This window comes from Monomorium pharaonis, chromosome 6 (genome assembly GCF_013373865.1).
Source record: "Monomorium pharaonis isolate MP-MQ-018 chromosome 6, ASM1337386v2, whole genome shotgun sequence".
In the NCBI taxonomy this organism is placed as follows: Eukaryota; Metazoa; Arthropoda; class Insecta; order Hymenoptera; family Formicidae; genus Monomorium; species Monomorium pharaonis.
Window position 1 is genome coordinate 20,857,027 of NC_050472.1, and position 18,537 is coordinate 20,875,563.

Below are 18,537 nucleotides of genomic sequence, written 5' to 3' on the forward strand. Positions count from 1 at the left end.
AATTTCAAATACAATCTTGCTGAAAGATTTCTGCAATATTTTGGTAATATTTCTGAAACATATCAATGTAAATTATTATAGAAACATTTTAGAAAATTTACATCTATTATAGCTTAATTTCTACAATCGGAAAAACGGTCACCTATCCAATTGTTAGCCGCCGTTAACGTTGCTTGACCTCGAAGATCGTACGCGGACTAACATTTTGTGATGATCCATGATGAGTACTTTAGGTTTACTGATACATATATATTATAGATCAGTTTAATAGATGTTAGAAGAATTTAAAAAATAAAAAATTCTGATTAATTTAGAAAATTTTTAAATATTTCTAAGTATTTTTAAGAGTTTTTGAGAATTGAAAAAAATGTTAACAAAAAATTAAAAGTTCTAAATTATTTCTACGATAATTTTGTAAGAGGAAAAAGACTATACATGTTTCAGCCAAGTAACAGTCGTATTTGTTAAAGTTAAAGCATGTTTAAATAAGGCAACGTTTCTTTATTTTTGTAGATAACACTTTTAGCTTTTTTTATTTGAAATTTTAATTTTACTTTGTAAAATATTCTGTGTGTTTTTTGCAAGTTAATGTAGATAATTACTAGACAAAACGTATCTAGCAAATATACGCGAGTTAAATTCTTTCTAGCGTTTGGCTAAGAAAAATAAGCTGAAAAAACTGGCCGAGTGTTAGACCCAAACTAGTTTACCACGGTCAAATTTTTACACGGAAAGCAATAGTCAAGCTTTATGTTGGAACTCACCCACCTGATGTAGCAGTCAGACTCAAAAAATAATAATTTGCCAGAATAATAATACTCCTCAATTGATTTAGTGAAGAGGATAAGTAGCATTAATAGAATAATATCCTGTACGTAGTTCCAAGTGGAGAATTAATAAAATGGCGGATTATTGTGCGTCGATTTCACTTCAGATTTAAGAAATATCTATATTTCTGTGATAAAGTTATAGTCTCGTAATATTGTAATATCAGGATGATAATACAAGCCGATTCTTTTCAATAAATAGATAATAATGTAGAAGACTATAGATATATAATAAATATAAAGTACGTTGGAATATGTAACTCAGAATTCACACGTCTGTATGGATCGGAAGTCGACGAGCGAATCTCCGGTACCGGGTCGTTTCATATGGTCGTATGACCCGTCCCCATTTCTTTCTGCTCCAATTTTTCCTCCTTCTGTGTTATCTTTGTTTCCCTCTCCTTTGTCACCCCTTTCTCACCCGGAATTTTTCTCCCCCGCTCGCCGCGTGCTGACGGTCGCTGGCCGTTCAACGAGAACGAGACCCCGGGTCCGTCTAGTCCGGTCGTGAGTGCTCGACTCGGAGTGCCAGGTTCAACATCGTTGTCGTCAACGTGAATCCGGGTGGTCGTTTTCTCTTTTCGCAGAGCACGAGAGTGTGTTCCAGTAACTCCGGGCTATGTCATCCGTCGCGCGGAACCAGTTTCTGTCGGCGATCGGCGTCGCGCGACGTCTTACCACCAACGCCGCCGTCGCCGCCACCGCCACCGGCCACGCACACGTCGGACACATGGGCGTGCGCCGCGGGAACGCGGCGTGCTGGAGGTGAGACAGTAGCGTGTAAAATCATCCCCGTGACGTTCCATCATTTCGATCGAGCAAAAGACACTCGGAGTGTCAATCGAATGCGTCTGTCAGAGGAGGGAACTGAAAGAATGCGTCTTAAACTGTCGCCCCGATGTTTCACAGGGAAAGCACGTAGGGAGTAAACATAGCAAACGACGAAAGAATTTGTCGCGAAGAAAGAACTTTTTTTTATATAAACAAGAATGTTTATATAAAATTAATTAATATGAAATTAATAGGTAAAGTTGAGATCGCCTGTTTAGTAGTAAAACTAAGCTAAATATCAATGCTGAGAAGCATCTTTAAAATTATCTTTTACCCGAAAGAAAATTGTAAATAATTTATTGCAAAAAATAATACCTCAGGATTACTTTTTGCACTGAATTATTTAGATTTTTTGAGTAAAGAGAGATTTTAAAGATGCTTTTGCGCATCAGTATTTAGCTTAGTAACTTTAAAATCTGATGAAATTGCACAGTTTATATGAACTGAGAGTATTAAAGTAATAGAAAAATGATATTCAACACCAAGATCTGCAGCGGATCTGCTGAACATCATTTTTCTATTACTTTAATACTCTCAGTTCATATAAACTGCGCACCGACAATTTTGTCTACAATAGCTAGAGTAAGTATGGAGTAAGAACACTAAGCTCAAAAGGGTTAATCCAGTGTAAGAAAGCTGGTGTAAGGGCGTGAGCGAAATAAATTATTTTTATTTTGTCTTATGGCTCTCGCACACTAGACGCGATAAGCGACGAGCGATGAGCGATATCCAATGAGAGCTTAAAATTTTCGAACATTTCATCGCCATTACTTTTATTTCTGCTTTTCTTAACGCTCGGTCAATCACAGCGCAGAAAGAAATTATTATCTTACTCTTACTTCTTACTCCATGCTTACTCCAGTTATTGTAGACCAGGCCTAATACTCTTAGTTCATATAAATTGCGCACCGACAATTTCGTCAGTTTTCTAAGTTACTAAGCTAAATATCATTGCGCAAAAACATCTTTAAAATCCCTCCTTATTATAAAAAAAAAACCCTGAATAATCCAGTGCAAAAAGTAATCCTGGCTAAGGTATTATTTTTTGCAGTAAATTATTAATAGTTTTTTTTGGGTAAAAGATAATTTTAAAGATGCTTCTCAGCATTAATATTTAGCTTAGTTTTATATATAGTTTAGCACCAAATCCGCTGCAGATCGAATGGGCAATCTTAACTTTATGTTTAAAATATGTATCGGAGAATTAATTTACTATTAAAATAAATGTTCTCATTTGTATGAAAATAGAAAAAATGTTAGAAGTAAAAAAAGAGTAAATCGATCAAGGTTGATCCATGCTGACAGAAATCAATATTAATAAGTAACGGATTATCATAGATTTACTGCTTATTTTATTATTCGTGGTCGCAAACAGATTTGTCGATAAGAATATGGTTAATAAAGTATTCAGAACTTTTTAATAGTTTTTAAATGTACATTCTTCTCCGATCAACGGCTAATTTTTATCATAAAACTCTTTTTTCACTTATAACCGACTAATTAAAATTACTTTAGCTACCAAATATTCAGTTAAAATTAATTAAATTGTTTGTTAAAACAGCTGATTTGAAATGCGGGCTCTTTGTTTGATAGCGCGCGATTGCCTACACACTTTTGATATCTTGAACGTTTTAGCGAAAAATAATACGAATTATTGGAAATGTATATGTATGAATTGTGCTGCATATTGTATTAGAATAAGCAAATTGGATACAAAATTTATTTTGTGAATACATCTACGATTAAAATTCAGAGGGCATATTCTAGTAAGCAAAAAACATTGTAGTAATATTAAAATAATATTATTTTTTCGCAACAAAATTACCCGCACAGCATTTTATATTTCAGATAGCCGATGCATAAAATTTAAAATGTTGCTATATGGCAGATACGTAGCAATACATATGAATCATGTACTAGATACATGTTTAATACCGGTGAATATCCGCGGTCTAGATACGTAATGTACGCTACGTATCAGATACATATGACAATATTTATTCGATACGTGTTAAACACGCGCAAATTATATGTATTTGATACGTACCTGTAATATTGCAAATACGCGTTTATATATAATGTTCTGTCATATATCCATACAGATATATAATATATTAAAAATAGTTTAAAGTAATAAAAATGATTTTATACTATTTATATTTTTAAAAGTGTTAGCATTTCGACATTCTTTTATACGTTCGGCCGATGGTCCAAAATCAGTCACATCACTGCTTGACAATTCTAGGAACAAATAATCTTTTTCCGTTTCTTCTTGTGTTAATCGTCTCTTATGCCTCGAATAAATATTACGATAAATAATAAGAAACATATTTATTGTGTAAAATTAAAAGTATGTGCACGTTGCGTTTCTTTTACACTTTTTTTCCAGTTATTCTAATAATTTAACAGTATACTTGAATTAACAACAGCAATATGTTAAAGTAACAAGCAAATATGTTAAATTTTAACATAAAAGTTTTAACCACGATATTTTATAACAAAAAAACACAAAATTTTCTACTGTGTAAGTATGTGCACATATGTAACGTAAATTTCTGATAAACTAATGAAGCCTTCATGAATCAAGGTGATGATAATGATTGGCAAATTATTTTCGAATAAAATGTATTTTTATACTAAGTTGCTTCATGTGAAAAGATACAGGAGGTACGTTGAATACCGCACATCGAAACGCATCTTGTTAGAGTTAGATTATTGATAAACTTGTTTATTCGAAGCTATTCTACACTCGCGCATCCTAACGGCGCCGGGCGTGATCCGCAACACGTGCTCGCATTTATTACCGTGGTTATCACGTGGAACGTTGGTGCTGGATAAAAATAAGCCGATTGTTACGTTTACCTTTCCGCGTTATTCGATTTTGTTAGCGCTCTTTCATCGTTCACAACGAATAAGCGAAGCTTCTATTGATGCTGATCAATTATTGCTCCTGCTCGTAAACTTCCGTACTTCCGATTATTAGAAAAATTTCCAATGAAAAAATTTTTCTTGGAATTTTCTTACAAATTGAAACGCTGTTTTTAGAAGATCTAAAAAATTTTCTAAAACATAAAATTATACAGAAATTCTAAAAAAATACCTCAAACAGTTGAAAGAAATTTTATAACTATATATAAAGATTTATATCTTAGAATATTTTAAAATTTAACTATAAAAAATTCTAAGAAATGACAGATTTTTTCAGTATTTTTTAAAAGTGTTCCAATTTAAATAAAAATTTTCCAATTTGAGAAAAATTTTTACCAAGGATAACGTGAGCAATATTGCAACAATATTGCAACATCTTGACAATGCAAAAACATTGCAAAATTGCTGCAACATTACCGGAATGTTTTGTGCTGTATGAGTTTTTACGAGAGTTTCAGCAGCGGTCTTAAAAATATCCAAGCACTTATATCGAATGTACCTTTGATGCCATTGTTTTTTCTCGTTGTATTGAATTATGATGCAAAAAATCGCGTGAATTGTTATCTTGCAATAATAAATGGTTGATCTTTTTTTTCCTCCGCTCCCATATGTCTCCATGTTGAACATGCGCAATAACAATTAAAGAATAGTTTTGACGTAGCGCGAAGAGGAGATTGGTAATTTCAACGCTTCTGATTATAGTGCTGTGTAGTGAAGAAAAAGAAGAATTTCAGAAAATAATTTTGATAGCATGTTAAATAATATTTTAGCTAAAACACGAAAATGTTTAATGTTTTCCAAGTTTCATTTCGGTTTAATCGTTCGAGTGTACACACACAGCTGAATCCAACATTTTGATAAACGATGGTAATAATTTTTTTCTATTAATATATTCTAGTAATGTAATTATATTTAAAATAAGAGTCACTATATTATATAAAAATTTTATTAATACTTTTCTACGAAAGATTTCTGAATCAGATTCGAATAGATCCGAACAGATCTTGCGGTGTTTTCAAAAAATAATTTAGTCTTTATTTTGTAAATAAATTTATTATTATTTATTCTAGTTATTTATTTCGACGAAAGTGTTTATTAGCCACTTGAATTTACAGGCAAACATCTTTATGTATTCGAGATTTTATTTTAGAATTTTAATTAAGTGTATAAGATATTTATTTCGCAGAAATGTCAAACACAAAATTCTTTTTAAAAACAAGTTGATTTTGCATTTGTTCAATGCAACGACGTAAATTGTTAGTTATCAGTCTCTAGTAAGAGATTGTAATAGAGACTGATAACTAACAATTTACGTTGTCGTATTGAACAAACGCAAAATTGACTTGTTTTTAAAGAGAATTTTGTGACCCTTATACTTAATTATTGTATATTATAACGTATATCGTATTATCGTACGTCGTACAATATTATCATTTGAAATATATTGCGTATTATATTTCTTAAAGTGTAGCCTGTAATTGTTTATAATAGTCAAGCGTTAGCACGTGAATAGTTTCAATAGGTCGTTATTGCAAATGGACTCGATAATTATTTGTGCATGCAAATAAGCGTTTGTTACAGCTGACGAATCGCAAAGTGTTACATTACACAGATCGCGCTCTGTTTATGCTTAAGCTTTAGTTTATTCCAAAGCATTTCATATTATTTTGATAAAGATATACGTCAGTAATTATCTTTTTCTATTGTGTGCACATTTAGTGAAGATTAGTTTTATACTTTTTTTTGTTCTTTTTGTTACTTATTCGCGCTTGTATAAAAATAATCGTCTCACCATTGTTACTGTCATCTGATATTTGCCGTAATATTAATGTTTGTGACGTTTTTAGAACGTTGATGTGTAATGCGCGAATGGTTCATTTCGTGACACAGCCGACATGGTCAACAAGCAAGGAAGAAAGCCGAGAGATGATGGCAGTATGGCCGGATGTTGTTCGCGATCTCACAGATGTACCAAAGAATTTAAATATTCCTGACGTTACCAAATGGATGGCAAAAGTAAGTCTTTATATTGATAAAAATAATTACTAAAATAAAATATGAAATTAGAATTTATATATACAAATTGACGGGGAGAGACCGGGAGAGACGGGGAGTGACAGGGAGAGACAGGGAGAGACGGAGAGAGACCGAGAGAGACGGGGAGAGACCGGGAAAGACGGGGAGAGACCGGGAGGGACCGGGTGAGATCGGGAGAGACGGGTAGAAATGGGGAGAGACGGGATGAGACGAGGAGAAACGGGTAGAGACCGAGAGAGACGGGGAGAGACCGGAAGAGACGGGGAGAGACCGGGAGAGACGAGGAGAACGGGTAGAGACCGGAGAGACCGGAAGAGACCGGGAGAGACGGGGAGAGACCGGGAAAGACGGGGAGAGACCGGGAGAGACCGGGAGAGACGGGTAGAGACCGGGAGAGACGGGGAGAGACGGGAGAGTCCGGGAGAGGCGAAGAATGTTTCTATTGTATTTAAATTAAGGTAATAAAAAAATAAAGATGGCTGTTCTTTTATTGAAAAAAAGGAACTTATTTAAAACACCAGTCTTTTGAATGGATTTCTAAATCTATGGCAGCTTTTAGAAAAAAAAGTTAGAAGTACGTAAATAAATAAATATTAGATTTATTAAAAATAGATAAATGCTTATTCAAAAATAAAATAAAAAGAGCAACAGTAAAGCAAGTCTCTTGAAAGTTAAACAACGAAAGCAAAGAAAATTTGAAAAAAACGTAGCATAAGAATAGAGAGCCACAGCAACGCGTGGCAGGGCATAGCTAGTTATAATATAAATATCAAATTTAAATAAAATTTTACTTATAGTGATGTTGTACAAATTAATAAAAATAAATAAAAATTTAAATTTACAGATATTAAAAAAAACATATTAATAAATAAAAATTAGTAAGATTTAAAAAATATTAATGTCGAGGATATTTTACTAACATAACTCAGTTCCTAAAAAAGCGGTACATTCAAATGTGAGAAAAATTTAGGTCATTTTCAAATCTTTGTATCTTCGCAAAAAATGATCGTGGAAATACAAAACAAAAACCATTTAACAGCTTAACTCTATAGTTTTTGAATCTTTTGATTAATAACTTTGAGTTGTGCAATATGACCTTTTTTTTTTTAAGACAAAGCACAAAAAAATGTTTAAAAATTTGCATCAAATTTGAACATATTCATTGACTAAAATAATTTTTTTTTACATAATCTGATAAAAAATTTTTGTAAAATAAACTCTACTCTTTAGCTTCTTTTTTTAATTTTTCTTACAACAATTTTTGACTGAGTTATAAACGATCAAAGAAAAAACGGTATTTGAGATCTCGTGATATGTTTTGGGTAATGACTGTGCGGCGATCAACGATCGCCGCACAGAAAAAAAGACACATTTCAAGTCCTAGGACATACGGAAAAAATATTCTAAGCCTTGAATAATTTAAGATTTAAGGATACTTTTAACTTAAAGAATACGTAGACATCTTTAAAGTCCTACGATTATTTTAAAAGTAGCGCCAAATCTTCAAATAAAAGAAAACATGTAATTTTTACAGTCAGCATCAAGACGGCTTTTAAGCAACAGAAAATTTTTTTATTAAATAAAGTAGAGGTTTTAGATTTTTGAATTTTTTATTGTAATTTCTCTGCAACTATTTTTATGCAACCAAGTTACGAATGTTTAAATTTTAAATGCCGTTTTTTCTTTGATCGTTTATAACTCAATCAAAAATAATGGTAAAAAATTTAAAGAAGCAAATTTTAAAGAGAAAAACGTAATTTACAAAAATGTTTTATCAGATTAAGTAAAAAAAAATTAGCCCATGGTACGTTAAAAATTGATACAAATCGTGCTTTGTCTTAAAAAAATGGTTACGTCGCAAAACTCAGTTTTTAATCAAAAGATTAAAAAAGTAGAGAGTTTAAGCTTTGAAATGCTTTTTGGTTTGCATTTCTACGATCATTTTTTGCAAACACGCAAAGATTTGAATATGACCTAAATTTTTCTCACATTTTGAGTGTACCGCTTTTTGAGAGACTGAGTGTATTTTACTAACAATAGAAAATCTAAAATAATGAAAAACAAAGCAAGTTATAAATTTGAATAAACACATAAACTGACATATCTTTTTGTTACACAGGTATTACAGTACAACGTCCCAGGAGGAAAGAAAATTCGCGCTTTAACGTTAGTTTATACTTATAAGCTATTGGCACCAAGTAATCAACTTACGGACGAAAACATTCGTCTAGTACGAATTTTAGCATGGTGTGTGGAATTGGTACGTAATTTTGTTTTTCTTTTCTTCATGATACCGATATTTCTCATAAATCAATTCGAAATAAGCCCATTTCTATCAATGTAAATTAACTTTAATCTCGGATTAACTTATTCTTTATCTCTTTCTAATTTTTGGAACTAGAAATAACAAGTAAATTAAACCGAGATTAAAGTTAATCTACGTTGGTAGAAACTGGCCTTAAAGGTTGTATTAAACGCGACATGTGACATTTTAATTTATAACACTTTAAATAAAAGATAATTTAATAATGTACAAGTTTTTTAAATTAAAAACGTATGTACTAAATATATTATTATAATTTATATACATAAATATGTTATAAATTTTAAATTATAAAAATATATTGCAATTAACATGGAATATATGAATATTATGGATTATAATGTTGAGACATTTATTGTTACACAGAAGCAAACATATTTGCTCGTGATGGACGACATCCAAGACCGATCATTACTTCGCCGAGGTCAACCATGTTGGTACCGGTACAATGATATAGGTTTAATGGCAGTCAATGATGGTATAATGTTAGAGAACGCTATATATTATCTCATTCGAAAACACTTTAAAGGAAAAGAATACTACGTTAATCTGTTAGAAATATTCCAAGATGTGAGTGAGGATATCTTTCTTCTAATACTTCATGCTAACTTGATTGTTCTTTTTTTTTATTGAGCAATTATAAAATTATTTTTACAGGTTGTATTAAAGACAATAATGGGCCAATGTTTGGATATGCTTTCTACTAATTTTGGAAAGAAGCCAAATTTGAATTTGTTTACGATGAATCAGTATAATTCTATTGTAAAGTATAAAACAGCACATGGTTTTCTGTTGCCAGTATTTTCAGCAATGCACCTAGTAAGTATAACGTATTGGTTTTTTTAAATCAGATGTAGTTTCTTGAAAAGAGATATCGCTTTGGTCAAAAGTAAGTAAAAAATTTTCGAAATCTCTGTTAATTTCAACAAACTTTTTACTACTAATTTCGATTAATTTTTAAATTAGAAGTAAATAGTTTTTGAATTAGTTTCTTAAAATGCTATTGGAAAAATATTGATATAATTATATATCTGATAAAATATAAAACTATATGATAAAACAAAAATTTTTTAAAATATAGCAAATTTTCACTACAATTTTTATATACAAAAATTATTACACTTTTTAAATAAAGTTAAATTTTTATTATTGAAAAATATTGAAATTTCGATTTTTTACAAATTTGAAATTGACAACTTTTTAATATTAACCATGTCAAAATAATATTATTTTAACAAAACTATTTTAAACTAAATTTATGCGCGAAAAGACAAATTTGTTTTAATGATAATGACATATTGTGACATAATACTTGATGTAGGCTGGAATAAAAGACCCAGAGATATTTAGGCAAGCAGAAACCATTTTATTAGAAATGGGACATTTATTTCAAGTCCAAGATGATTACTTATCTTGCTTCGGGGATTCAGAAGTCTGTGGCAAGGATAATACTGATATAGAGGAAGGAAAATGTACGTGGTTAGTTGTTGTGGCTCTTCAACAGCGCCACTTCGGAACAGCGTAAAATTTTAGAAGTAAGTGTTGCTGATTAGGTGCATTTTAAATTTAAAACTTTCAGCCATTGACGTGTTTTCGAAAGCCTTATTTATGGAAGAATTGATATATGTATTATTTCATTACACTGTTGTATTAAACTTTCATTTTTCTTCTGTTTCTCTTCATGCAGGAATGTTACGGAGTTTCGGATCCAGAGAAAATAAAACGCGTGAAACAGCTCTTCATCGATCTGGGTTTACCGAACACATATTCCATTTATGAAGAAGAGACATATAATCTTTTAAATGTTCATATACAGCAAATGTCACACGGAATTCCACATAGTATTTTTTTAAATTTATTAGGGAAGCTTTATCACAGAATATCTTAAAATAATCGTGTACATTGAAGAAAAATTTTAATGTAGTTAATATTATATTAAATATGCTGAAGCATTAAATTTAACGTATTTAATAATATAAAAAAAGAAATTCTGCTAATGTCCAAAAGTATGATATATTATTTAAAAGTAAAAAATATTAATGGATTTTTTATAAAATTTTATGTACATGAAAATATTTTACCCCGAAAAAGTAAATAAAAATTTTTAAAAAGTTAGATATAAATTCTTAATTTACTTATTAAGTCCTCCAATGGTTTTATAAAAAATTTTATTTTGTAAAGTTGAAATATATTAATTTTAATTATGTAAAAACGTGGTATAAACAAATTACAACTATACCCAGATAGCACACAGACGTTTTAAAAACGTATTAAAAATGTACATTTATGCTGGATATTCCGTACGTATTTAAAATATTCAAATCAGATTCTGAAACATTTATAACATTTTAAAGACGTCTTGTGTTACTTTTTTAGACATTTGAAATATGTCGATTTTAAGCACTGAACGGAATAAAATTAGATCTTTTAATCATTTAAAAAATTTTGATAAGGATAAGTATATTAATATATGCGTAAGCAATTAATAAATTACTTACAAATTAATTTCAAGTTGCATTAAAAACAATCACTATACACTTACGCCTATCTTATTTTTTTATTTTTTTATGATCGAAACAAGTCCAATTTTAGTTTGTTTACTTCTAAATATACAACAAATATTTTAAAACCAATTTCTAATTATTAAATAACCATATTAATAAGTTACACAATTGACGAGACTCATGTCGTTATTCCTTTAACGTTTCAATGTCAATAATAAAATGGTGCAATAAAAATTAAGAATTTTATTTAAAAAATTTTAGATATTAATACGATTTTTATATTATTAATTAAGATTAAGTGGCGCGTCTATTCTTTTTGTTTATTTCTATGTCGTTTTATCAAGGCAAAACACCGAAAAAACTGGGTGGTAATAGTTACTAAATATATTTAGTTGTAATTTTTAGTAAAATATTTGGTAATTATTACTACATTTGATAATAGTTACTACATCTTGGCAGTAATTGCTAAATCTTTCTTTGGCCATTTATTTGTTTATAGTTGAGTCAACCAAATGATTTAGTAAAATATCCAAAAAGAAATAAAATATTCAAATAAGACGTACTTTAAATGTCCAATAGTGTATGTTCTTAAAACGTTTGTATTACATACATGTTAGATGCATAGAATATTTGAATAAAATAAAAACCAAAATCGGAAGTGCATTGGATGGTTGTGTATTATCTGGATACAGGATATCCCAAAATTATATGTCGGACAAAAACTTTGAAAAGGTATAAAGAATTGATAAACTATAATAAAAGGTTATTTTTGTTTTCCGTTTTGCTTTATTTCTAGATTAAATATGTCAAAATTTTGATAAGCAAGTAATGGAACAATCTGTATGTACATACATACATGTATGAAATATTTCCTTAAAATTGCAGCAATGTTTTAACGTTGTCAGTTTTTAATTTAGTCATTGACCAATTTCAGCAAAATATTACTGGATTTCTTTGCAATAATTTGATATAATTACAAAAAAAATGTTCAGGTTTTGAGATAATAAAATAAAGGTAATTAATTATTAAAAGGGCACATTATCGTTTCTGAAAAGCCGATCGAGTTTAGAATAAGTTATTCAACTAATGAAGTGTTTTTGCACACTTGAAACCAGAGATGAGAAAGTTACTTTAACTAAAAATAACAAGTTACAGTTCCAGTCATTAAAAAAGTAACTACAGTTACAAGTTACCGATTTAAAAAAATAATTTATTGTATTACAGTTACTAATGAAGTAACGAGTCGTTACTTTTTTAGTTTCAGTTGCTTTTTTCTTAAATAATTGTATATTATTCTAAATATAAGAAATAAGAAACTAACATTTTATGCTTTACTAACTGTTGTATATTACGTGCTTAATTATTACGTGTTTTATTATTTTATGTACACTAAATAAGAACTTTATAAAGGCAAAAAACTAAGTCATATATGTTACTGTTATCAGGATTTAATAAAATATAACGCTATTTCAGCTGTCTTACATTAATTTATACATTCACTTTGTCACAAATTTTTAATAAAAATTTTTATTTTTTTAAATAGAATTTGATAGTCAAATACTTCATTATTAAGATAATCTCTTTGTGGCGTCATAGAGGCACCGATGCTAAACATACGCTCCACAGACAGAGAACTCGGATTATCTGTGTTATAATTAATAAAAGTTTCTTAATTGTAGTGTAATCATTTAGCATTTCTATTAATACTGCAATTATTTGATTAAGAATCGATATAATTTCTTTTAGATGTAGACTTGATATTACCCGGTTGCTGATTAAGAATTATAGTTCATGTTTCCAAAAAAATAATTATTAAAATAAATATTAAAGTAATTATCAAACAAATGTTACTAAATTAATTTACAATTACAAATAGAAAAAAGTAACGAGTTAAGTTATAATTACTGAAAAAGTAACTGTAACTACAACTTTCTTACAAGTAACCCGTTACTTGTCAACTCTGTTGAAAACAATAAAATAAAATAAAAATATAAGTGTACTTGTATCGACTTTTTTCCTGTTTATTGCAGAGAGATGGCTTTGCAGTAACAATACATGGCCATTTTTAATTTTTCGATTAATTCCATTGTTGAATGAAAAACAATGTATACTGAGCAAAAACTGTACATAAAGGCAAAAAAAATTTATTCTACTAATAAAAATTTATTAAAATTAGTATATTAAGAATTATATTATTATCATGATTCTTTAAGCTTTATATTAATAAATTCATGTTTACATTAATAAATTTATTTATGGCTAATAAATATGTTCAATGTAATATATATATATATATATATATATATATATATATATATATATATACTATTAAAAGAAGGTTGATTGTATTAATGAATTTTAAGTCAATAAATGTCATACATTGATGAACAACAATTTTTTTAGTGTATATTTGTATTATTTATTTTTAGTGCCAGTAATTAAAACATTGCATTTAATGAGTGTACTTCAATTCTTCTTTTCACTAAAAAAAGTGATTTGGTTTTATTGCTAATATCATTTAATAGCTGAAATAAAAAACAGATATTCGAGAAATCACAAAGACCGTCCTAGGCCCGTTTCTACTAACGTAGATTAATTTTAATATTGCTTTAACTTACTTTTTTAAATTTTAGAATTAGAATAAGAAAGATAAATTAAAATTAATTTACGTTGATAGAAACGAGCGTTTTTTTTATTCTCGGTATAAAGTCTAATTAATTCATAAGCTGATATTAATGCGTATACTTTAATTCTGGAAAAGGATTTCCAAATTTGTAAAAAAATACATATGAAATCTTGTTAGTGATATGCACATGAATGATTCTACATTATCGACTCCGATCAAGTTTGTCGGGCACTTTAGCATTTTCAAAGGTAATTTAAACACTTAAAGAATAATTAAGCAATTAATTAATTTGTACTAACAAGACAGTCTATAAATTGACTAAGAGTATGTCAAACTCGATAAATAAAAACAGATACATATTTATCTGATAGATAAGTTTATATTTCCTTTCTGCTACATTCAATATTAGTTTCGCAATAAATTTCGAAATCTCTTAAATAATTTAAATAACCTTCTATTGAAATCTTGCCTGAATAAGTAAGTTTTCAAAAATAACAAAAATGTTTAGAAATATGTTTTATGTAATTAATAAAGTATCGTCGTATATTATTTCAATGTAAAAACGCCAGTTTTAGTTAAAATTTAATGCGTAAAGTAATATTTTAGTTAAAAACAATTATTTAAAAAGTTTGAAGTTATTAGAATCATTATAATTATAATTCTTTGTAATTATTTTATACAAAACAATTTTTTTCATCTAACACAGAATATAGAAACACATTTAGTTTATACAAGCTTTTGAAAGTAATTATTTTTTTAGAAAAATATGCAGTTGTTATATAATAGAGAAGAATCATGTTTCATAAAATATTCAAATTTAATTATAAATAATAATTTTAAGCATTATAAAATCTATTGCATAATTTTAACTGCGCGATCTGCGTACATATATCATATATTCTGATTAAAAGTTATAATAATAAGACTAAGCCTTACCTTTTCTAACCGTTTCTAAATACATGTTGATATAAGAACATTTATTAAAATATTTTATTTTGTTTTTATAATTTAATATTTTTGTAATGACGCCGTAATATCTGTGGGTTACAAAGTGTTAATATTAGATTATTCATCCACTGATGAATTATATATAAGTATTATATGTAACACATATAAAAAGTTTCCACGTATATATGGTACAAGTTTTAAACAAATTTGTTGTCCACATATTCGATACTTCTTATACAAAAATTGTTTTAAAAAATTTTTTATATAAGAAGTATGGAATATGTAGACAACAAATTTGTTTAAAACTTGTACCATATATACGTGGAAACTTTTTATATGTGTTACATATAATACTTATATATAATTCATCAGTGGATGTATAATCTAATATTAACACTTTGTAATCTTGTAAAAGAAACATGATTCTTTGATAATAAAGATCGTACAAATGATAATTTGCCACTTGAGTTAAAAAAGTCTTTTAATATTTATGTGACAAACATGTTATCAAAGTACAGACTTTCTTCATAAAAAAGATGTTATATAAAAAGAACATACATATGTATTGTTATTCAATGTACTGAATATACATCAAAGCATAGAACAGATCTATGTTTAGTTCTCTTTCGTAGTTTCAACGTAGGTTCTGGAAAAGCTGACAAAATTTAATCATCAGGTATAAATAAATAAAATCAATAAAATTATTTGGTACAAAGTGTAAATATAAATAAGGTGTAAATATAAATTAAATAAACAAGGAAACTTTTTTAGTTCATAGATTTTTGTTATTAAATTGGTGGCTTTTATTTTATTTATAATGTAATTTTATTTATAATGTAACTAAATTATTGTTGCTTGTTATTTGTCAGATTTTTTAGCACATTGTAGCGTAAATGACTTATTCCATCACTCAAACAATGTGGTTAAAGGAAGGTGAAAAAATGATGGCAGTGTGGCCAGACATTGTTCGTGATATCAAAGAAGCGATTACAAATTTGGACATTTCCGATGTTCCTAAATGGATAGAAAAGGTAAAACATTATTGATTAAAATACTATTATTATGCAATAGGCATGCGGAACGTGAAAAAGAAATCAAAAATTGCAATTTATTCAGTAGATTGGTTTACATCATACAAATAGTTTACATTAAAATACATTCCTGTTAAATAAGTCAACATACCATAAAATAATCTTCATAAAACGTAAATTCCAAATAAATTATTGTAAAAATTTTAAGAAATCTAATAAAAAAAATAACAAAATAAGTAAATAAAAGCAATAATAATTTGTAAAAGAGAAAAAAATAACAATCGTTTGTTAACGATGTAAACTGAGCTTTGTATAACATAGGTATTAAATTATAATGTCCCCAATGGAAAGAAAATGCGTGGCTTAATATTAATTTGTACCTATAAGTCGCTGGTACCTAATGAACAATTGTTAGAGGATGATGTTCGTCGAGTACGCATTTTAGCATGGTGTGTAGAACTGGTACGTATCTTTGTTCTTTTCTTCTTTGTAATACTGATAGTTTTTATAAATTAATTCGAATTATAAAAACCGCGGGATGTGATATTTTAGTTTGTAACACTTTTAAATTAAAAATAATTTAATAATGTATAATTATATATAAATTATTTTAATTAAAAAAATATATATTAAATATATTATAATAAATTATATGTATAAATATATTATTAAATCAAAAATTATAAAAATTTATTGCGATTGTATTGTAATGGATTACAAGGATATTGTAGATTATAATCTTAAGACATTTATTATTACACAGATGCAAGCATTTTTCAACATATTAGACGACGTCCAAGACCAATCTTTAGTTCGTCGAGATCAACCATGTTGGTACCAATACAATGATATAAATGTAATGGCAATCAATGATGGTATGATGTTAGAGAGCACTATATATTATCTCATTCAAAAACACTTTAAAGGAAAAGAATACTACGTTAATCTGTTAGAAATATTCCAAGATGTGAGTGAGGAGGATATCTTCTAATATCTACTTCATGCTAACTTAATTGGTTGTTCTTTTCTTTTGAAATCGAGCAATTATAAAATTATTTTTACAGAGTGTATTGAAGACAATAATGGGCCAATGTTTAGATTTGGTCTCTGCTAATTTCGGAAAAAAGCCAAACTTGAATCTGTTTACGATGAATCAGTATAATTCCATTGTCGAATACAAAACAACGTATCATACCTTTCTATTGCCAGTAACCGCAGCAATGCACCTAGTGAGTGTAATGTACAGGTTTTTCTTGTTAGTAAGATGTAATTTCCCGAAAAGATTGTTTCGATCAAAAATAAATCGAAAATTTTGAAATTTCTATTAATTTTAATGAAGTTTTTACTACAATTTTGATTAATTAATTTGTAAGTATAAAGTACGTGAATCAGTTTTCCAAAATGATATTGGATAAATATTTATAATATTATATATATATAATAAAATATAAAATTATATATGATGAAACAAAAATATTGAAAATGAAAAACATAAAATTCCCATTACACTCTTTATATACAAAAATTTTTATTTCTTAAAATTGTTCAAATTTCAAGCTTTGACAAGTTTTAAATTGACAATCTTTAATATTAATGACGTCAAAATAATATTGTTTTAAAAAAACTTTGAACTGAATTTATACAAAAAAAATGCAATATATTCAATAAGATATGTTATTGCGGGCTGCCAATTACAGATATACTTAATACAATAATATATGTTATTGCAGTATCAACATTGTACTTGCATTAATAGCAAATATTATTGTATTGAGTATTTTATGTAGTTGGCAACCCGCAATCACATATGTTATTGGCTATATTACATTTTTTTGTATACGCGAAAAGACGAATTTGTTTTAATGACAATGATATATTATTTGATGTAGGCTGGAATAAAAGATCCAGAGATATTTAAGCAAGCAAAAACTATTTTATTAGAAATGGGACATTTGCTTCAAATCCAAAATGATTACTTATCTTGCTTCGGGGATTCAAAAGTCTGTGGTAAGGATAATACTGATATAGAGGAAGGAAAATGTACGTGGTTAGTTGTTGTGGCTCTTCAACGCGCTACTCCAGAACAGCGTAAAATTTTAGAAGTGAGTATTGCTAATTAGGTGCATTTTTAATTTAAAACTTACGGCCATTGAAATGTCCGGAAAGCCTTATTTATGGAAGAATTAATAGATGTATTATTTTATTACACTGTTGTATTAAACTTTTATTTTTCTTCTGTTTCTCTCCATGCAGGAATGTTACGGAGTTTCGGATCCAGAGAAAGTAAAACGCGTGAAACAGCTTTTCACTGATTTGGGTTTGCCGAATACATTTTCCATTTATGAAAAAGAGACATATAATCGTTTAAATGTTCATATACAGCAAATATCACACGAGCTTCCACATAGTCTTTTTTTAAATTTATCAGAGAAGCTTTATCACAGAATGTCATAAAATAATTGTGTATATTGAAGAAAAAATT

At 28.3% G+C, this 18,537-nt stretch overlaps 1 protein-coding gene across 1 annotated transcript; it reads left to right on the forward strand.

Annotated features, from left to right (window-relative positions):
* The first annotated feature begins 360 nt into the window (after window positions 1-360).
* LOC105835223 lies at window positions 361-18,537 on the forward strand. The gene is given in 14 exon segments (XM_036289079.1): window positions 361-1,592; window positions 6,434-6,602; window positions 8,743-8,883; window positions 9,313-9,516; window positions 9,604-9,765; window positions 10,268-10,450; window positions 10,452-10,481; window positions 10,634-10,831; window positions 15,918-16,055; window positions 16,377-16,517; window positions 16,819-17,022; window positions 17,120-17,284; window positions 17,945-18,157; window positions 18,309-18,537. Coding segments are annotated over 14 exon segments (2,295 nt in total). The 5' UTR covers window positions 361-1,446; the 3' UTR covers window positions 18,510-18,537.